Source organism: Pelodiscus sinensis, chromosome 1, assembly GCF_052426305.1.
Source record: "Pelodiscus sinensis isolate ZL-2025 chromosome 1, ASM5242630v1, whole genome shotgun sequence".
Classification (NCBI taxonomy): Eukaryota; Metazoa; Chordata; order Testudines; family Trionychidae; genus Pelodiscus; species Pelodiscus sinensis.
Genome location: NC_143052.1, coordinates 302143211 through 302165533, shown reverse-complemented (window position 1 = coordinate 302165533; position 22323 = coordinate 302143211). Strand labels below are relative to the sequence as shown.

The following is a 22323-nucleotide window of genomic DNA, read 5'->3' as shown; positions in this document are numbered from 1 at the left end:
TACAATCGTGTGATATTTCTGTAAGCGGGGTTTGAATGAACTCTCCCATAATGGAAAAACTTGAAAAACAACTGATAGTCTAGCAGCACCTTAAAGACTAACAAAACCTGCAGATGGTATCATGAGCTTTTATGAGTACAACCCACTTCTTCAGATGATTGCAGTATTAAAAGTCCAAATCCAAAAATAAATAAAAATAGAGGTTTGGGGAGGGCTAGCTGAGGAAGGGAAAAGGCTTCAGGTTGAGACTGTATTTACACGAACACACACACTCTGCCTGGGCATCAATAGACAGAGCGGTATTGCCCAAGGGATCAATTTTGGCTGGTGTTGGATTACAAATCACTTTAATAGTGAATGCAGTGGTAATAAAATGTTGTTCTCCTTTTTGTATGAGTAAAGGGCAAAAGAACTGTGCTTAGCTTGTCCTGATTGAGACTGTCACCCTCAACTAAAATTAATTCACTAAGCGAGATGTGGGGGAGAAGAGGGGCAATACCTTTCTGTCCACCCTAAGGGGTCTAGGAGTGTCTTCTCCTGACTTTTCATTGCCTTTTTAAAGTCTTTCTTCTGATCTGCTTTGGTTCAAGCAGGGGTTTGGGTGGGAGAAGGTCTTTCAAGAGTCAGACAGGCTGAATACTATGCCCTGGTTCCCCAAGAACATAGAGCTGTTAGGTAACAAGTCCCAGGAGTCATGTAAGAATATGAGACAAATTTGTTTACGGGGAATATTAAGTTTTGTCAGTTGATATTAACTTCAGTAGGCTTTGGTCAGGACCTTAAACTTCAAACGAATGAAAATTAGAGAGACAAGGTGGGTGAGATAATATTGGTCACATAAAATATATCAGCTAACCTACCTTGACTCTCTAATATCCTGGGACAGGCATAACTAGAACCACACAGCATACAACTAATGGGAATAACAGTCACATATGAAAGTGTGATGCCATTCCTACCATAGAGAAGTACTTAATTCCAAAGATGGTATGTGCACAAGTATTCTCAGTATTTGGTGCTATCACATGGATGTTGTGCTGTTAATTTTTTATCCTGAGACAGAAACCAGTTGTGAATAATGGTAAGAGATTAACTGAAGGCTTTATGGAACAGTGAGACAATTTCCAGATACTTGTATAGTGTTAGCTCTAGGAATAGCTGCTATGGTAGTGGGCCAGGGCACTGGTTTGCAGGTGTTTTGCAGTTGTGATGTGGAGGCACCGCAACATGTTTTACAGTGGTGCACAGTGCCATGCTGAGGTGCTGTGATATCATAATACTGGGACGTGCTGAAGTGCTGCAATTTGTCATGTTGTGGGACTATAGATTATTATGATGCATGAGGTTTTATTGCTGTGCTGCACCAGGTTGAAGTACAAAGGGGTACTATGTTTGGTGAGACATTATGCTGTGGTGCTTGTGGGGCACTATGGTGAAGCTGCCTACCAGAGCAGTGATCTCAACCCAGTTCCCAGATCGGACTCCCTGCTTTCCAGCTGCTCCCCCCAGCCCCCAAGCCAGGCTTCAGTTGTGCGCGAGCGGCCCTTCCCGAGCCTGGGCGGGGCGGTTCCGAGCCCCGCGCGCCTCCTACCCCGCCCGGGCGCGTTCTGCCAGCTCCGCGAGTCCGACAGGTCTGGCCCGAGGCGGCCTCCGTAGTAGGGGCTGCTCTCGGCGGGGCTTGAGCGTGAGCTGGGGCGGCGCGCGCCTTTCAACCCCGCTCTGCCTGGGCCCCGCAGCCATGAGCCTCTGGGCGGACAAGTACCGGCCCTGCGCCCTCGGCAAGGTGGACTATCACCGCGAGCAGGCGGCCCAGCTCCGCAACCTGGTGAGAGACCGGCCCCGGGTCCTCGTGTCCCCCCCCCCCCCCCGTTCCCCTGTTCCCCTCCCCCTTCCCCCCCCCCCTCTCCCCTCCCCCTTTCCCCGGGTCCTTGTGTGTTCGCCCCTCCCCCGAGCCGCGCGGGAACCTCCTCGTGTCCCCCTCCCCCGTTCCCCAGCCCCTCCCCCGGGCCGCGCGGGAAATGTTCAGTGTTCACACGCCGGTGCAGCGACCGAAACACTAACTTCTCAGGATTTGCTACTTTGGGTGCACTGAGCATGCGCACCCGAACTGAGCAAACTCCGTGTCCCTCGCTGTAGCCGCTGCCCTCTCTCTGCCCTCACTGCCCCCTCAGATTGGCTTCCTCCTCTTTGGAGGTGTTTACAATGATGAAGGGGGGCAAATTGCAGGGGGGGGTGTGTGTCAGGTTCTGATCATGGGGCAGAAATGTACCGTCTGGAGGCATCCATCTTCTTTTTTTAGCTGCAGAAGAGGGGCGAAATTTGAAAAATCAGGGGGGTGGGGGGTGGTAGCCTTGGTTAAGCCCAGGCTGGGGGACACTGCCAGACCCTGTGCGCCGACAAAACCCCCGTTTAGGGACCCATGGACCAGGAGCAAAAGGCCCCCGCCCAAGGCAAAACACCAGCATCCCCTGAGTCCGTTAGACAGGAGGTAGCAAATTGAGAGATTTTTCTACCAAAAAACACAGTTTCTCTGAATTTGCAACCAGCCAGCAAAGGTAGCAATTCCTGAGCAGTTGTACCAAATGTCATGTATGTATGACAGAAACTGTGATGGTCACAAAAACGGAGAGGTTTCACTTCCCGCGGAGCCGCCTGCTTCCCCCCCCCTCTGATACAGCCCCTGGCCAGAGGCAGCATGCGGGGGAGGGGGCCGGTGGCAGCCGGCTCCCTTTGAGCACCAGCTCCCACTTGTCCCCCGCCCCACACTGTTGCCTCTGATACAGAGGTAGCAAGGCAGGGGCTGCTTGTAACCATGAATAATGGATGAGGCCAGGCTCATCAGTTAACTGTTTACAGGTCTATACTGTCACATCCCTACTTTCTACACCATCATCTTTAGCTTGAGTTTTAACTGGCTTGTCTGGTGTGGGTGGCATGGAAAGGGAGTGGGTGTTTCATGTTTCTCTAGTAGCGCAGGGGGGATGAGCAGCCAGTTACAACTCATCAGGTGTTTAGCCAATGAAGCTGCAACTCGGGTCACCATTCCGATCAGATTGCTCTGGTAGTCTGAATGTTCTTTCACAGTATGGTCACTCTCAGGCTTGGGCTACACTTAAGTTATGTCAGCATAGCTACATTGGTCAAAGATATGACCATCTCCATCCATCATGCTGTCATTTTAGACCCTTTCCTGAACCTGGGTCGGTATCTGTGGGGAGTGTGGGCACTAAGGTATTTTTTAATGAGCTAGTGGTACCATGTGCTTTCAACTTATAACCAATACCAATTACTGTTCTACACCTGGCCTCTACACTTGGGCCTATCACCAATTAGTGTTTTGCACTTTCAGCCCTGTTTGTACCAAGTTCTACGAGCAGGGGTCTGCCTCTTGCTCACAACTTAGCTTTGCTTTATGTTAGCCATGTTTTGTCCATTGTTTAGCTAGACCTCAGGCCTCACACTAGGCCTGTGCTACATGGGCTTTTGTTTTAGGCCCTCATATTACTACAGTAGCTTTGCCAACAAAACCTCCAGTGTACCTATGTCAATGGAAGAGGGTTCTGTCAACATGCATAACACTGTTCATGGAACTTATGTTCTTACATTGACCTCCTTCTGTTGGTATAGGCTGCGTCTGCATCTGACATGCTAACATAGGCTCTGTAGTAAATACCTACCGTCACTTGAGCTAGGCTAACAACTCCTGTAGTAATTCAAGCTAATTTGCAGTGAAGACAAGTCAAGGGGAAAACCAAAACTTCTCCCTTCTGTAGAATACACTCCATGCAAAGGTTTGCAAGTATTTGATATACATTGCTGAATTAAGCCTCACACCATCACTATTACCATTAAGCAGATGGTGGGAAAAGAGGAAAGGGTAGATTTATTAGCATGATTTTCAGAAACACAGAGCATCCACCTCATCCACTGATTTTTATGGAAGCTGTTGGTGTTTAGCATTTCTGAAACTATCAGATCATAAATGATTTGGTCCAGGGTTTAAAGTCAAATATGGGAATAAAACCCATGGGCACAAAACTGAATATTCGTTCAAGCCCCCAGTTGTCCTGGGTCTTATCTAGATTGTCTAAGGACTAGAAGATCTTCTCTTTGCATTCTGCAATTCTTGGTATAACTAACTATAAAACTAACTTTGAAGTTAGGTCTTAGTGAAATATGTTTTTAAACCAGCTACTACCCCTTTGAGAAACAAAAATTGGTTTTATTTTAAAGAGACACTCATCTTAAAGTTATGATTTTGTATGACTATAGTGTTACAAGTAATACTGTAGCTGAAAGAGAGCAGAGATATACAGTAATTCCTCATTTAACATTATAGATGCATTTCTGAAAATGTTTGTGCTAAGTGAAAATGTGCTATGTGGGTTCAATTTTCCCATTAAAAATAATGGAAAAGGTGGGGGTTGCGTTTCAAGTGGTAGTGGCAAAGTCAATTTTTTGTTGGTGCTGGGTCATCAACATCAACATTAGATATCTAGCAACACAAGATATCTAGCAACACCAAGTCGCCAGTTTGTTAAAACATAAAGATAAACACGTGAGTGAGAGGAGGAGTGCTGTGACCATGTGTATTCATCCGCTCATGTATATTACCACTGTTTTCACCAACTTATACCGCACACGAAGTAGTCTGCCACTTGATTATTTTCGTGTTATTTCGGGGATAGTTGTGTTGTTTGAAAAACATTCCCTAAGAAAAATCATGCTATTGCGAAAAATGTGTTAAGCGAGCATGTGTTAAACGAGTAATTACTGTAGTTTTCTCTGTTTTTAGTTATTCTTGGGTAGCTTCATTGTTTCAGTCTCCATTTGTGAGAGCTGTTCCCATGGCAACAAGCACGACAGAAACATCTTTTTAAAAAGATGGAAATGATTGTGTAACCACAAAAATTGGCAAGTGTCTCAGGAGCAAATGTAATACCTGAAAGTACTTCAGTTTTTTTCAAAATAAAGATGATGGTTTGTTTTGTTAATTTTCAGAGGCACACAGCATATGTGATGGATGTATATCTGGAAAAAAAGACATTCAAGGACCCACTCATTCTGGGCTGTATTTTAAATTGATGTACTGTAGAATTATGCGAGAAAAAGTATTTAATAGTAATGTCATAAGGGAAGTTTTCATCTGATACAATGTGTAAATTTCCTAGCATAGGGGAAACATTGCTAAAATTAGTTTTACTGCCCTGTTTGCAGGTTCAATGTGGTGACTTCCCTCATCTGTTAGTGTATGGACCATCTGGAGCTGGAAAAAAGACGAGGATAATGTGTTTGTTAAGGGAGCTGTATGGTGCAGGAGTGGAAAAACTGAGAATTGAACATCAGAGCATAACAGTAAGAAATATATTATGTGGATTTTTTTAAAGAAAGTAATTATGTATATATACATCTTTTCTTCTATATGATGTTCAGATTTCTTCACCTTAATAGAAATTTCAAGCTCACATATAAAATTGGTCACTTGAACATTTTTCTCTTACGAAGTAATTTTAGTTTGTTAGTTTCCATCACACTTGCACTTTGTGACTAGGCTGCACTGCAGGATATATCCTTAGCATTAAGTATTGTGGACTAGATTCTGATACTGATTTATTTCATATTGCTTTTATTCGCATTGCTTAGAATTTACTCATATACTTCAGATCATAATTGGGCCCAATATTTGAACTTTTGCTTAATGGTAATTCAAGTTAACTAATTCTCAATTGATGGAATTCACTTTTGTCTATGTTGTGGCCTTTATAAACCTATGTTACCTTTCTCCTATTTATAATATAACAAATTCTGACAAACATAATTGCCATAGTGACAGTTTCAACAGGAAGAAAGAACTGTTTCGGTAGTTAGTGCTCGGGGAACAAGGCAGCCACTGAAAATCTGTTGTTTAAGATGCTGTTATCAATGAAAGTCCTATTGGAAAAGAGGGAGTTTTAAGGGGTAACTGGATCAGTCCAAGTCAGGATGGGCAATAAGCAGTGGTTTGCCAGAATTAGCCGTTGGCAGGTCGTCACCACTGTCTTTACCTACATCTCCGCGGGGACGGGCGCTTTAAGCTCCCATTGGCCGTGGATTGCTATTCCTAGCCAATGGGAGCTGGGAGAAGTGGTACAGCCTGACACACCTCTTCCCAGAGCTCTCATTGGCTGTGAATGATGATCTGTAGCCAATGGGAGCTTCAGGCGCTCGTACCTGCAGAGGTGCAGGTAAAGACAGTGGCGGAAATTCCCAGCCATTTGGAAACAGACAAGATCTTTATTATTAATGTAGCAAATAAAGATATAACAAGGTCCGGTAGCAGGAAATTGAGGCTAGAAAGGTTCAGGCTAAAAATAAGGCACAACTGTTTAACAATAAGGGTAATTAACCATGAGAACAACTTAATAAGGGTCAGTGTGGATTCTTCACCATTGGCAGTCTTTAAATCAAGAGTAAACCCCAGAGCATGTCTTCTAGAAAAACATTCCAACAGGCATTAATTCAGAGATCTTTGTTACACAGGAGGTCAGACTAGAAAATCACAATAGTCCTTCTGGCTGCATAATTATGAATCTTTGAATCAGCAAAATCGACAGAAGAACACTAAAATTTCATATTATGGTATATAGAATTCTATTATTACTTTATAATTCCTTCAGTGGTCTAAATATCATATGGAAGGTACAGCATTACTGCTGAATCTGACTCATCTTATTAAAAATTATTGTTTTTATTCCTTGCTGTTACTTAACAGAAATAATTTAGTAACTATTGCATCTATAGCAAGTGTTCTTAAACTGAGGGTTGTGACCCCTCACGGGCAACAAGATTATTACATGAGGTGTCATCCTCCACCCAAAGCCCCTCTTCATCTTAAGCATGTATAATCATATTAAATATAAAAACGTGCTTTTTAATGTATAACTGGAGCTGCACTCGGAGGCTTGCTGTTTGATAGGGTCACCAATATAAAATATTGAGAACCACTGATTTTGGTATACTACTCATTTCCTTCTTTGTTAGTATGGGGAACAGGCAAATGATAGTGGAAACAAAATAGTAGACTGTTCTGGATATTGGTGTCAGGATAGGCATGCCAACTGTACTATTTTTCTTGTAATTTTTAGTTAGAATAAAGAAACAGAGTGTGATGTTTATAGGGGAAATGCCCATCTATTTGGTCCTAGAAAAAATGTTCTAATAAAGTCACTTGAATTGGAGGTGATTCATAGTCATGATAACTGGAAGAAATACATTTAAAGACTGTTCTCTACATAGTGAGAATGTATCCTGTTAGTGGTAAAAATACATCAGTTTGGATCCAAATTCAGAGGCAAAATAAATGTTCATGTTAATTATACCAGTCACAGATTTGTAGTTACATACTGAGAGAGAGGAATTCGCTTCCATGTCTTCCCACTTCCCTCCAAAAATTCATGGAGAGGAAACCTTCGTGAGATCTGTAAACTATTTTAATATGACTGTTTGAAAGATGACACACATCTATTAAATAATGTCCATAATGTATTCATTCTGATAGTAGAATCAACTCTCATAGTAAACAACCATCATTAATGTTTTAGAGCAGGGGTAAGGAATCTCAGGCCTGGGGCTGGATGTGGCACCTGGCTTGCCTGGAACTGTCCCTTGAGGCTCAGCACCCCACTCCCACTAGCATTGGAGAGCTCACACAGGCACTCCAGCCCTCTGCTCTCTCATGTGGGGCTGGAACACACAAAATCTATTAGGCTGCCCCCCGCAGGCTCTGGTGTGCATGGGGTATGTGGGGAGTGTCTTTCTCCTTCTCAGTTGGGGGCCACATCAATGAGGGTGGCGTTTTTTTCTTTTGCTTCTCACTTGTGTTTGGCCCCTGGCTGATTTTTTCTGTGGGTCAGCAGCCCCTGACCCAAAAAAGGTTCCGCATCCTCATTTTAGGGGTTTAATCACATCCCAATACTCTTGATTAAGGATGTTAAATTGTGGTTAATTGACTAGTCAAGTAGTCGATGGAATTTCCATCGACTACTCGATTAGTTGATAGGCACTTCTGCATTCCTCCTTTGAAATGCGGAAGAGCCCCTGCTGGAAGTCCCACTGACTCCAGGCTGCATGCGGGTGCAAGAGTCATCCAGGCACAAGAGTCTCCAGAAGGGGTTCTTGTGCATTTCAAAGCCATGGAGCCCATTGTCAACAGGGGACTCAGAGTCCCCTACTGACTTCAGACTCTGTGCTGCGCTTCATGCTGTGTGGAACCCGGGGTCAGCTGAGGACTCCTCAGCTGACCCCAGGTTCTGGGGAAATGCAGCCTTGGGGTTTCAAAGCGGCAGTGCCACACAGCTAATCCCTGGCTCAGCTGTGTGGTACTGCTGCTTTGAAATACTCTTTTCCCCTCCCCCTTTGATGTCTTTGTCTCATAGAGGCAGCAAGGTGGTGGTGGGGGCAGAGGAGGGGGATGGACTCGATTAGTCAACAGACTATCCGATAAGCAAATGCTTATCGGATAGTCGACTAGTCCTTAACATCCCTACTCCTGACCTCCAGTAACATGGAGAGAAAGAGGCATGAGCCTTATCCTAAATTCAGGTTTTCTGTCATAATGCTGCTGCCAAGCTACCAGACCTGCCAATGATACTTCAAATCTAAAAGCTGACTTTTTTTTTTTTTAAGAGTAAGATGCTTTGAAATCTAACTCCTTTTTGTTTTTTACACAGACACCCTCTAAAAAGAAAATTGAAATGAGCACCATTGCAAGCAATTATCATCTTGAAGTTAACCCAAGGTAAATTCATAATAAAAAGGAATATTAAGATATTATACTTGAATCATCAGATTTTTCTAAAAGTCTTGACTTCTCAGGATGCAACTTTTTCTCAAGCAAGTACCGTAGTTCCTTTGAAGAAATTATTTTTTTTGCAAGTTTAGGCCCTAAGTGTACAGACCAGGTTTTTTAAATACAGGATTTTGGGTTAGGGATGTAAGCGACTAGTCGACTACTTGATAAGCCTAGGTTTATCGGGTAGTCATGTCACTACTTGGCTAGTCGTCCCCCCTCTCTCCCCAAACTTGTTGCTTCTGTATCAGAGGCAGCAAAAGGGGGAATAGGAGCCAGTGCTGGGGAGAGCTGGCTTAAAAGCCAGTTCCCCCCCAAACCATCTCTGTGGAGGGGCAGGGGAGGTAGAAGTGCAGCGGGGGAAACGGTGCAAGCGGGGACTCAGGCAGTCCCCTGTCGTACTGGGTCTTGACTGCTGCGCCTCTGTCTTTGAAACATGGGGCTCTTGCTACATTTCAAAGGCAGAGGCACATCCAGGTTAGTGAGCACTCTTCCTCTCCATCAGCTAATTGAGTAGTTGATGGACATTCCATCGACCACTCAATTAGTTGATTAATCGAAATTTAATATCCCTATTCTGGAGGATGGAAAAACTAATGGCTCTTAATACATTTAAAAGTTCCATTGACTACTCAAACTGTGTTTAATCAGCTAATTAACATCCCTAATTGAAATGTTTGAAACAGAAAAATAACATCAAGCTTAACTTACCTCTTCAGCCATGAATATTTAACCAGACTTTTATAGCAGAGAGGTGCCTATATAAAAATAATTCTGTAATTTTTATATCTAAGTATCTTAGAAAACTGAGTCATGAATTATATTTTATATTCCTGCACTAAACTTTCTGAGAGAGATATTGATTAATCCTTCTGGGAAGACACATTAGAACATAAGATTCTTTCCATTGAAAGTGCTTTTTGTCCCAAATACACTCAGGCTTTGATTTACACTTTTAGGGGGGCCCTGGTTTTAGCTATGCACAGTCAATAAATTATTGCCTTTTACTTTTATATATGGCATGAATTCACTTATAATGTGCATTGCTGTCACCACAATGTGCAGATCAGTGGCACAGTTATGACTGGACACTTGCTTGGGTCCTTACTTCAGGTAGGGGAGCAATGGCAGGGGGAGGGATAGGGCAGAAGGAATTGGAACCACCTCCCTGCCGTCCTTGCATAGGACAATGGACATGGACCAGGGTCCCCTCTGATTCCAGGTACACGTTCAGTGAATGGTGTTGGGACGTGGGGGCTTTCCCCACTCTGCCTGCCTGGTCCTCCAGCCACAGAGCAGGGTCAGAAGCTTGCTACACTCCAGCCGGGGAGCAGGGTCAGAAGTTTATCCCATTCCACCGACCTGGCACTCCAGCCAGGGAACAGGCAAGCCCCGAATCCTACTCCCTGGCTGAAGCGCCAGGTTAGCAGAGCGAGGTCCTGCACCCTGACCCCACTCCCTGGGTGCTCCTTGTGCCAACTGATCATTCTGTCATAGGTCAAACCACCAATATATGTGTGATGATGCACAACATATAGCATTTCAAGGAGTGACAACACTATTATCTCAATTTGCATGTTTTGTCATTTAAGTGTGATTTTGAGATTCTGCATGGAGTCTTATTTGGTTCCTAACTTGCATATTAAGTGATGAAAAGCTTCCCATGTCCCAGCTCCATGGCAAAAGCTCATTTTAAAACGAAAATCATTTTTGTACTGATTATAGTCACAGATGTAGGCTTCATAATATAATGCATTTGTCAGTCATTGAAAATGTACGACACAGGGAAGCCTCTCTACTCCATCTTGCTGCTTCTTGGTATCAGTTCTGTTACTTCTTGTTTGGTACTCAAGCTGAGAATCTGTACCGCCTTTGAACTAAACACTAAATGTTGCATGGCATTTGGATCAGCTTCTTAGTTATGGAGTCAGAAGCATCCAAAACAACATTGCAGAAAATGCATGGTATTGTTTTGTGAGCATATTGTTTTTTGTGTGGGAGGAGAGTTGGCTTCAGTCCTATACCTGAAGTAGCCATCCTTGACAGTGCTGACTGCTGAATTCCCCACTGGTGGAGGATCCATTTATTACTTATACCCTAAGGCTGTGATCACCAACCAGTCAGCTGCGATCGATTGGTCGATCGTGGGAGCATTGCCAGTCCCCCCACTCCCCAGTTCCCCTCCACCACAACGAGATTCCCAGCCCCTCCTTGCTCCCCCCACCCCTAATGAGGAGCAGTTCTGGCAATACAGCCTCCTGCAAAAATAGAGCTAGCTCTAGTTTCCTGCGGTGTGGGGGGAGCTTCGGAACTCCCACCCCCCCCCCCAACGCCACAGGAAGGAAGGTAGGAAGGCAGTACTGGGGAAGGAAGGAGAGACAAGAAAGCACGTGCTCCTCCCCTGCCCACAACAGTGCACGTGCTTTCTTGTTTTCCCTTCCATCCCTGTGCTCCGGGAAGGTGGTGGAGGCGAGGTAGTTAAGATGGTGGCATAGGATCTGGAGCAGCTGGATTTCTTAAAGGAGCCACACTGCACTTCTTCCAGCGCTGCCTGCAGATCTTGCCCCAGAGATCCTTGTCCCTGGAGACCCCCAGGTACTGGCCGAGCTGCTCCTCTCCCACGGCCAGACCCCCATCAGCACCCTGGTTCCTGGCCAGACCCCCACCAGGAACCTGCTGCTGCACCCTGTCCAGACCCCCAACTGCACCCTGCCCCTCCCCTTGGCCAGACCCCCATCAGGACCCTGCTGCTCCTTCCTGGCCAGACCCCCATCAGGACCCTGCTGCTCCTTCCTGGCCAGACCCCCACCAGCATCCTGCTCCTGCTTCCTGGCCAGACACCCACCCCCATCCTGCTCCTCCTGACCAGACACCTCCTGGCTTGGTCCCCTCCCTCTTGGCAAGACTACCCCCAGCTTGCTCCTGTACCCTACTTTCCACCCAGATTGTGCACCCCCATCCCTATCCCACTCACTGGCAGCCCTGTCCCACACACCGGATCCCTCATTCTTGGCCCCACCTCAGAGCGTAGAGGGGCCCACAAAATCCACTAACCCTGGAACCCCAGAAGAGTTAATATGGCCTTAAACTTCAGTCCTGTCTACCGTTCTCCCCCATGGAGCTGGAGTGCTAGAGGAGTGAGGTATCTCAGTTGGGGCCTCATCATTGAGGCTTGGGAGTTTTTGGAAGGTTTGTTTTTTTGCACCTCACTTGTGTGGTCCCCGACTGATTTTTCTGTGGGTCAGTGGCCCGAAGTACATATAAAATGCAAATTCATGTAGGGTATGAGTTTTTAAAATGTTAGGACAATAGCTTGCCAGTAGTCATTTTTTGTACAATTTTTAAAGATTAAATGAATTCTAAATTGAGTCCATCTTGTTTCCTTTATTTTAAAAGCTATATTTTGTGCTTTTAAAAAATACTGGAGTTAGAAGAATGTACTATATGGGCACTTTCAAAATAAAGAAGTGTTATAACAATATCAATTGTTATCTGAATTCTTTGTATAGTGATGCAGGAAACAGTGACCGTGTAGTAATTCAGGAGTTATTGAAGACAGTAGCACAATCCCAACAGCTTGAGACAAGTACTCAAAGAGATTTTAAAGGTTAGTAAGAGCCTCTGTGAATGTTTTGCCTAGGTCAGAAGATGTATGTGAGATGTAAACACGTCTTTTTTCCAACTTGTATCTCGACCAGTTGCCTTAGATGTTTATCTTTTTATGGCATTGGTTTCTCTCTGTGATTGTCCCAAAAGATGTTGAAGTTGTATAGATGCAGATCTTGATTTGTTTATTGTTACTGTGAGCTATATATCAGCTTTCCCAAAACTTGGTCACCTTTCATTCTTCTTTGTCAGAGACAGGTATCCATTATGGATGGATGTATTATAGGTGATAGCCCATCAGTATCAGTCTGCCTCATGTAGCATTGGTAGCTGAAGGAAACAAAGGAGGACTAAGTATAGTTGAATGGATTAAACTGAGGCTATGAAGATATTACTTACTTCACATATATTTGTAATTTTCAATTTCTTTAAGCAGTCCCACTATGTATGAAGTGTTCAGTGCAGAAGTATTTCATACCTGGAACAACTACAGACAGAGAAAGGGGCTGCTAATCTAGAACCAGTTATTCTCTTCACTGTTTCCATATAGAAATTGCTACAACTGTTTTCCTTGCAGAAACCAAGAAACCTCCAAACCAGAGAGAGATACAAAATGAAAAATGAGACAACCCCAAGAAAAATGAGGGACTAGAGTAGAAATATTGTTGTAGTAGTCCTAGCTTTGATATACCATACCATTTTCTTCACAGTTCTCAGGGCAACATTAAATTTGAGCTATTACCAAATTTTAGCAATCTGCTACAATCCAATAAAATATGCCATGCTCACTAACTGCTTTGAAACTATATAACCTTGGAGAGCAATGTGCATGGAAGGGCCTCCAGTCATCAGCCCAATGGGTTTTCTTCTGTCTTCATCTATCAAAATTAAAGATGAGTTTGTCATCAGAGGAGTGTCCTGATAAATTCTTTGCTTTGAAACTTCCTTACACCAGAGGTTCTCAGGAAATTCAGATGCAATCCTTTCTTATAATTCTTGAGAAAACATTGATAGCTATTGTATTAGCCATAGTACAAGCAGTGACTGTCTTGGCCTTAAACATCCAATTTGATTATTTACATCACAGTAACACCTATAGTCCATGCCTTGAAGAGAGTACATTTTAAATAGGTAAGACTGAAGAACTGTGAGAGAGAAACAGATGTAGAAGGTGAAATGGCTTGATCAGAATGTCTCATCTCTGTGACAATTGAAAATAGAACCCGGGGTCTTCTGGGTCCCAGCACAGTGGTCCATAGGACCATGTTGCACCTTGCTTGCTGTGCGCCTTGCTTCGTTATCTTTCTAAACTGACTTAAAGTTCATTTTTGTAAATAATTTTAAGTTTACATCAAAACTCTTCTAATCAAAATAATTTAAGCTTCTCTTTTCTTCTTTTTTTGTATTCCCCCTGGCAGTGGTGCTGCTGACAGAAGTTGATAAACTTACTAAAGATGCTCAGCATGCATTGCGAAGGACCATGGAGAAATATATGGCCACCTGCAGATTGATCCTATGTTGCAATTCCATTTCAAAAATCATTGCACCTATTCAAAGCAGATGTCTGGCAGTGCGAGTGCCTGCTCCCAGTATTGAAGATGTAGGTTTGGAAGCAAAATGAGCCTCCAGTATAAATGTTCTCAACCAAGTTTTTACTCTGTGTTTATAAAGTATGTTACAGAAAATGCCCTGTCTCTGCCTGTCATCCATGACTTTCCTTTGATCAGTATGCACAGTATCCATTCACTGAGCAGACTGGAGCTGCTTCTTTATACCTGGCTGATCATTGCAAAAAAGAGGTGGCTGTTCTAGAGATGCTTAAGTTTGAAAACTGTCATTGGGCTATGAATGTTTCATTAAAAGAGAAGTCTGTCATATATTCACTATTAATGAGACAAGATGATGAAGTAATATTCTTAGACTCTCATCCACCTTGTCTCTCTAATATCCATAGCCACAGCTACAATGCGTATATTAACTATATTGACATATTACCTTTTTCCTATTTAGATCTGTCATGTATTGTCTGGTGTGTGCAAGAAGGAGGGGCTGACTCTTCCTCAGGATCTGGCTCGTAGACTAGCAGAAAAGTCTGGCAGAAATCTTCGGAAGGCGTTGCTCATGTGTGAGGCTTGTAGAGTCCAGCAGTAAGTCATTAGAGAAACTAATGTAGGTTACTTTTTGTATCCACTCTAAGTTTGTTGCTAAAATATGAGGGATTGCTTGTTGTGCAGGTATCCTTTCACTTCTGATCAGGACATCCCTGAGACGGACTGGGAGGTATATCTGAGAGAGACTGCAAATGCCATTGTCAGTCAGCAGACTCCCCAGAGGTAAGTGGAGCTATTTGGTTATGATCTTTCATACTTATGAGCTTAAGAAGTGCTTTATATTATGTGTTTTGTGACATTTTAATAGCTTTGTACTAGAATGTCTGTGCTTTGCATCCAAAGGAAATGGGTTTATAATCAACAGGAGATGGCTAGATTGGATTTTAGAAACTAGTGAAAGTTAACCTCTGTCACAAAATTACTAAATAAAGAGGACACGCTGTCAGTATGTGATTGACCTAAATTTATATATCTGTTATAAACACAGACCAGTAGCCTGGAGTTCTGTAGCACTAGTTTGAATTTGAACCCAGATCTGGTCTGTTTTGCTCTAAATGATAAAAGTGGTAAACATGCTAAAAGTTTACCTGATGGTAAGTTAGGGTACGTCTAGAGTACATGCCTCTTGTTGCCAGAGGCATGTAGATTAGGCTACCAGACATAGGAAAATGAAGCGTCGATTTAAATAATCGCCGCTTCATTTAAATTTACATGGCTCAGCACGATAGTCTGGACGCGCGGGTGGCGACATCAAAGGTATTTGTCGACCACCCAGGTATGCCTCCTGGGATGAGGTTTACCTGGGTGGTTGACAAATACCTTTGATGTCGACACCCGCGCGTCCAGACTATCGCGCTGAGCCGACAAACAGGCGATTATTTAAATCGCCGCTTCCTATGTCTGGTAGCCTAATCTACATGCCTCTGGCGACAGAGGCATGTAGTCTAGACGTACCCTTAGACTCAGGACTCTCAATTTTGTTGACCACTCTGTTTCATTCGCAAAGCGCTTCGCTAATACATCCAGAAAAGTGAGACCCCCTCCCAAATCCAAGCCACCTTATTTATACAGATAAAAGGATTGAAAAAGGATGTGAACTGACAAGGTTACCTGGGGTCAGTCAAGTATCTCATTTCCTTATTAACTCTTACCAATCTCCTGTTAATGTCTCACTATCACCCTTAAGTGGAACCATTGTCCTCTGCCTTAACATCCTCCTTCCTGCTTACACACAAACAACTTTACCTTAACATCTCTCTTCCTGCTAAAGAAACAAACATTTCTTTAATTCATTCTACTTTTACAATATAATTCAGTCTACTTTCACAATTTCAAATTGAGTTAAACAATAAAGTCCCAATTTCTGGCTATGGTCTTATTTCTTAAAGTGAAATAAAACATTGTTGCTATTGTGATTGTCTCACATTGTCCTTATTCTGTTTTGGATTATTGTGCCAGTGTTTCATTTTGTTCTGACTCTTGCTTGGTCTTAATGCTCCATTCAGTTTGTTCTCTGCTTAGTATGCATCAAATGTCTCTACCACCACCAGTCTGAAAACATCTAGTGCTGCCTGATATTACATAGTGATAGAAATGTAGCCGTGTTAGTCTGGGGTAGTTGAAGCAAAATGCAGGACAATGTAGCACTTTATGATATTACATACATCTTTTGTTTCAAGTCTCCCTTCAGGTCAATAGATAATATCATAATGGAGCCAGAAAACATCTTCATTTGGGCCATTGACACCTGTATAAAGTTCAGGCTTGTTTTAATTAAGTTTAGGTAAAACCCACGTTCTACCACTGCAGTGTTGTAGGACAACAAAGAAATTTCCATTAACTGCATTGTGAGGCTGGAAGGCCTGGTAGCTAAAAGGTTTGTACGTATCCTATACGTATACAGTACTATTGTGGATTTGATACTGATGTGAAATTTTAGATGTATTCGTTGATACATATATGCTCTCTTTCCACTCTGACTGAGTGTTTGTGTAAAGTTATCTAGAAGATTTAAACTTGTATGTTGCTATAATGATCCAGTTCTTTTTCTTTCTTCATGCCATTGTGTTAAGTTAAAGAACTGAAACCATATAAATGGTGGAAACTATGATTTGGGTAATCTGGCACTAATCTGTTACATGACAGCTTCTAGTATACAGATCAGCATGTTCTGGAGTTTTGTATTTTCCATATTCAGCTGAGAATGTCATAGCTACAGCCCAAAACTTTATTAACCCCTGTCCCATCTTTCAGTTTATGTAACGTGTATGTTGAGGCTGACCGTATATATTGGAAATACGGCACATTGCTTAATGTTAGAGGAAGGCTTCAGGCTAAGGGAACTTAATTATGCTTGGCATTCCAAATCTGAGGTTGTTTAAAAATAGAGCAACCCTGGTTCTCTTTCTCATTTCCCCACCCCCCACCACCATCCCCCTACTCAAATCTGCGTTAGCCCTAGCTCTCTCCTCCTCTTCCTTCCCCTCTCCCCACCAAGGACTATCCCTAAGTCCCTGGCTCTGTTCTTGGTGGCTGGGGAAGGCCGAGGCCATGGCATGGCAGCCGCATCTCTGCCCCCAGCGGCTGGGGAAGGCTGGGCTAGTAGTGGGTGGGGCTTGGCTCCAGAAGTGGGGCCTTAAGTGGAAGGGGCAGGGCTGGGCTTTACCCTCCCAGCCTGTGGAGGCTGTGACATGATCATGTCACTCTGTCGTCCTGCAGGGGAAAAAAATTATACATAGAGAAAACAGGCTTTGTGGACATGACTGTAGAATCATAGAACATTTCATGATTTCATTCCAACAGGTTACTTGAAGTTCGTGGACGGCTTTATGAACTCTTAACCCACTGTATTCCTCCTGATATAATAATGAAGGTAATCTAACTCGTTAGCACTTACTGTTTTTATATCAACTTAGAGCAAGGAGAATCCAAACTTGAGGAAAAAAAGATTCAGTTTTGTTTTTCCTTTAAAAAAAAAACAACAAACCAATCCAGCACATGCTTAACATTTAGATTTCAGGATCTTCAAAGGGATTGTTTACATGTTCAAAGATAAGCCTGTGCAGAAGTATTTGCAAGATCAGAGCTGAGAGAAGACAATTTGTTTTCTTCTGTTTTTGGAAAAGCTTTGCATTTGGCAAGGTTCAACTGTTATGTGACATTAACCATAAGGTCCACTTTCTATGCAAGTATCCTTAAACACTCAGGGTATGTCTACACTACCCCCCTAGTTCGAACTAGGGGGGGTAATGTAGTCATACGGAGTTGCAAATGAAGCCCGGGATTTGAATTTCCCGGGCTTCATTTGCATAAAGCCGGCCGGCGCCATTTTTAAATGCTGGCTAGGTCGGACCCCGTGCCGCGCGGCTACACGCGGCACGGACTAGCTAGTTCGGATTAGGCTTCCTATCTGAACTAGCTGTATGCCTCGTGGAAGCCTAATCCGAACTAGCTAGTCTGTGCTGCGTGTAGCCGCGCGGCACGGGGTCCGACCTAGCCGGCATTTAAAAATGGCGCCAGCCGGCTTTATGCAAATGAATCCCGGGAAATTCAAATCCCGGGCTTCATTTGCAACTCCGTATGACTACATTACCATCCTAGTTCGAACTAGGGGGGTAGTGTAGACATACCCTTAGCTAACTTGCACTTTTTCTGTGCAGTATAGTTGTGCTGATTTGGTGCTCACTCACTTTGAGTTATTTCTGCAATGGCTTTATTCCCTTTCTTCTCAAATATAAAACATTTAAATATCAATAATTTTGTTGTTTTTTGTGGTAAAATATTGCACTGGTCTCTCTTGTGTGTTTTAAAGTAAGCTCAACAGAATGACTTATTTACATCCATTTCTGATAAATGTTATTGAGATTGCACTCCCCTTGTCAAATGAAGAATCCTCAAGGCTAAATTCCCAATGACATCAGTAGGGGTTGTGTGCAGTCAATTTTGTGAAGCCTGTACAGGTTGTACCTCCTTTAACCAGGACTCTTTGGTCTGGCAATGTCTGTGGTCCACCAAGACCATGGATGTTTCTGGACCACAGAGTCCAAATATAAGGAGGTAAGGCCACAGAGCAGGAACAGCCGGGAGGGTGTGACTGAGCCAGGGGCCCCATGTCAGGGAAGGGTGGATGGCGCAGCAGGGAGTTCTGGCCCCTGGTGCCGAGCAGTAGCATGGGCCAGTAGTGGCAGCAGAGCCCCAGAAGCCACAGCAACCGCAGAGCCCCAGCTGCCCCAGCAGCTGCAGAGCCCAGCCATCTCTGTAGCCACAGAGCCCCAGCCCCAGCAGCTGCAAAGTCCCGGCAGCCGTGAAGCCCCTGCAGCCCTGATGGCCACAGAGCCCCGGCAGGTGTGGAGCTCCAGTCTGGGGAGCCACTGCCAGGCAGGCAGCAGCGGGGATCGGCTAGAGTCCTAGCCAGGGGCAGCACAGGCCATGTTGGGAAGGACCTCCCCTCATTCGGCAAACCCCCTTGTTTGGGACCAGTAAGGTTCCAAGAGTGCCAGAGGAGGGAGGTCCAACCTGTAGTGAGGCAGAAATTGTTCACTTGCACCATTGTTACCTGATTTAGCAGGATGTGGAATTCATCCCGAGAGAGAAGTTTTTGAAAGACAATATTCCTCAAGTTCCAAGTTAGTTCTATTGGACAGATGATGTGATAGCTCTTGAAAACTTTTGCTGTGCTGGATCATTGAGTGAGTTGATGATGCTCCTTGCTCAGCTATTTCTAGGGAAATGACAGTGTTGATTAATAGTATAGCCAATTGATTTTGGTTACAATTGTGATATTAAAAATATTCAAGGTCAAATAACCAAGTGCGGATACATTTGTCTGTTATCAAAACAATGTGAAACCAAAAAGAAGGAGTTAATACACCGCCAGCCTTTCTGCGAAATAGGTTTTTGAATTGTGTTAGAGAAGCATAGAATCACGTTCTCACAGCATGTTTAGTTAATCTTATAAGGAGGGCATACTTCCAAAATACACCCCATACTACTTTGGTTATAATGAGGCTGTTCTCAAGCTAAAACCCTCTGTGCATCATTTATAGAGTCTTACCAAATTCATGGTCCATTTTTGTCAATTTCAGTCATAGAATTTAAAAAATCATAAATGTCACAATTTTAGGTATTTAAATCTACAGTTCTAAAGGCGGTGGTAGGGATATCCCATGGTTATTGTATAGGGGTTGCAGTATTGACTCCCTTTCTTCTGCACAGCTGCCTTCAGAGCTGGGCTCCCAGCCAGCAGTCCTGGAGCTACTTGCAACTGGGGGAGGTTCTTAGAGATGGTTCTGACCTGACCCTGGGAGCAGCCCTGTAGGGGAAGGGGAAGCCTTGTCTCTCCCCAGACCAGTTAGGACTAACATCTGGGGAGACCAGTGCATAATAAGAGCTCCCAGCTCTGCCCCTGCCCTAAACTAGCTAGATTTCATGGGTGAGACCAGATTTCATGGTCAGTGATACATTTTTCATGACAGCAAATTTGATAAGGCCCTTATCGTCTAAGATTCCATCCATAAATTTCGACTTGTTTTCCAATGCTACAGCTTGCAGCTTATTAGAAATGAAGGCACTTCCTGAACTTGTACCTACAGTAGATCACTAATGTATCTAATCTAGGGTAAGTTTCCTATTTTCTAATGCCACTGCTGACCTCAGTTCTGTAAAGTGTTGTAGGATACTTGACCTCGGTGAACAGAATTGTGGGAAGAGCACAATGCATCCAGTTAACATAACTTTCCAATACCTATATGTACACAGTGTAATGCCAGTGAACGCAGTGTATATTATGCCTAACAACAGTATCTGCCTTGCTACCCTACTTTTGAAATATTTTGTTCTTTTTAAAAACTGCAATATTTTCCTGTTTTTTTAGGGCCTTTTGTTAGAACTTCTAAATAACTGTGATGGGCAGCTGAAAGGCGAGGTTGCACACATGGCAGCTTTCTATGAACACCGACTGCAACTGGGCAACAAAGCCATTTATCATCTGGAAGCATTTGTGGCAAAGTTTATGGCACTTTATAAAAAGTTTATGGAGGATGGACTAGAAGACATGATGTTCTAAGATATCACTGAACTTAATATAAAATATATATGATGCAACATTAACAGTTCTGCTAATAAGTCTACTTTTGTGTGACTTATGTTGTACAAGCCAAAGGTCAAAGTCAAATAAATTCTTCTTTTCTTCATTGCGTTTGGTAAAAGTAGCCAAATAAGAACTTTATTTATTGTTAACGCTAAGTCTTCGAGGCAGTCTAGTCCTCTCTCCAGTATATATAAACTTTCCAGAAAGATACTATTAAATGTTGGATATCTGGCAAGATCGCATTCTAACCTCAACAGTGTTCAGTCTAGCCAGTGCCTGGCTTTCAGAGAGAAAAGAACAGTTATTTACCTTTTAACTGTTGTTCTTTGAGATGTGTTGCTCGTGTCCATTCCATGTAGGTGTGTGCATGCCTCGTCGGAAATTTTTCCCTTAGCAGTACCCGTTAGGCCAGAAGGGGCAAGAACAATATAATTTGTGCTAATTTCACTGTACTGGTTTAAACTGTCATTTTTACTTTTTAAAATTAAGATTACAGTTCCCATAAACTACTCTAAAGTTGACCCTGTGAGGTTGAATTTAGTGTTACTCCTCATGAAAACAAGAGCACAAAAATAAACTTTAGTGGCCCTTTAAAGTCATCAGAACAGGCTTGGTAGTGTGGACTCGTTGTTTAAAAAAATTGACCTAATGAGAGTATGTTCAACCTAAATTTCCAGTGTGGACCAGGCTTTAGAACCCCTTCAGATGGCTATTTTATTTCAGTTACTTTTGCTGTAAATAAATTTTGGAGGTGGAAATATTTTCGCCAGTTTACAGCACAAGCAAATTGTCATAGTGCAAGGTGTTTAATTTCTTGTAGGATGATTGCAGTAGATGCTGAAATGTAATTTTATCACTGTTGTCAATGCTGAATTAAATTAATCCAACAGAGCAGATACTGTGAAAATGAACATTTCAACTGTTTTCTACTCCAGGGACAAATAGAGCATGATGAAAACAGTATGATAATTAATAGTGATGCTAATGCAGGGCTTCTTGAGAAATCAGTTTCACTGTGCATGTTTAGATTTAAAAAAAATCCTTTTAACTTCTGCACAGAATAAAGCAAGTTAAAATTGATGTTATACTACATACACCCTATTCTGTGCTGAAGATAAAGGTTTTATTTTTTTTATTCTAAACATGCACAGTGAAACTGATTTAATCACATATTGGGTCAGTTCAGCATTTTTACCTAGTTCTGTGTCTACTCTAGTCATGGACATTGAAGCTGCTTGAGAGAAAGGTGCAGCAAACAGGCCACAGTTATGAAATAACATGGTCTCAAAGGAAATCTTCAGTATCACAATACAATCCTCCTACCCCAAAATTGCACCACACTAAGCTGAGAAGGGTTTCTTGTCTCTTAGGTCTGGTCTACACTTAAACATCTACACGTTTTGTTAGACTTTAAGGTGCTGCTATACCATTAGTTGTTTTTTAAGTTTTTCCAATTACAGACTACCTCTGCTACCCCTCTGAATCTAAAGGGGAAGATCAACTTAAGATACGCAATTCCAGCTGTGTTAATTATATAGCTGGAGTTGATGTCTCTTAACCTCCTACTGTTTGGAGGTAGCTGTAACAGGAACAAACACTGCTGTTGGCTTCCTTTACTCCCCATGAGAAGCAGAGCTACTAGTGTCAACAGGGCACTTCTCATTTCGAATTAGTGTGTTTTCACTAGACCT

The 22323-nt window shown here is 43.0% G+C and overlaps 2 protein-coding genes across 4 annotated transcripts in view; one reads left to right on the top strand and one right to left on the bottom strand.

Annotated features, from left to right (window-relative positions):
- Nucleotides 1–1573: 1573 nt before the first annotated feature.
- On the top strand, nt 1574–20735 carry RFC3 (replication factor C subunit 3). 2 transcript variants are annotated; one of them, XM_089775507.1, is made up of 9 exons: nt 1574–1825; nt 5218–5355; nt 8709–8776; nt 12337–12434; nt 13852–14033; nt 14444–14580; nt 14668–14766; nt 17347–17416; nt 20088–20381. In XM_089775507.1, the coding sequence occupies exons 1-9, from the start codon at nt 1739–1741 to the stop codon at nt 20100–20102; spliced, it is 894 nt and encodes a 297-aa protein (XP_089631633.1). In that variant the 5' UTR covers nt 1574–1738; the 3' UTR covers nt 20103–20381. The 2 variants fall into 2 exon arrangements, with proteins under 2 accessions (XP_089631633.1, XP_075775302.1); XM_075919187.2 differs by lacking the exon at nt 20088–20381 and adding an exon at nt 20417–20735 and having other exon boundaries at nt 1575–1825.
- The window catches only part of LOC102463687 (putative tRNA methyltransferase 9B), a 104057-nt gene continuing 94161 nt past the window's right edge, over nt 12428–22323 (bottom strand). Inside the window, exons 4-5 of one of the 2 annotated variants that reach the window (XM_075919189.2) lie at nt 19100–19264; nt 12428–12763 (exon numbers count right to left, since the gene is read on the bottom strand). In XM_075919189.2, coding sequence (XP_075775304.2) covers nt 19122–19264 — 143 coding nt within the window. In that variant the 3' untranslated portion in view covers nt 12428–12763; nt 19100–19121. Of the gene's footprint in view, nt 12764–19010; nt 19265–22323 lie in introns of those variants that run through there. The other variant, XM_075919188.2, reaches the window with a different exon arrangement.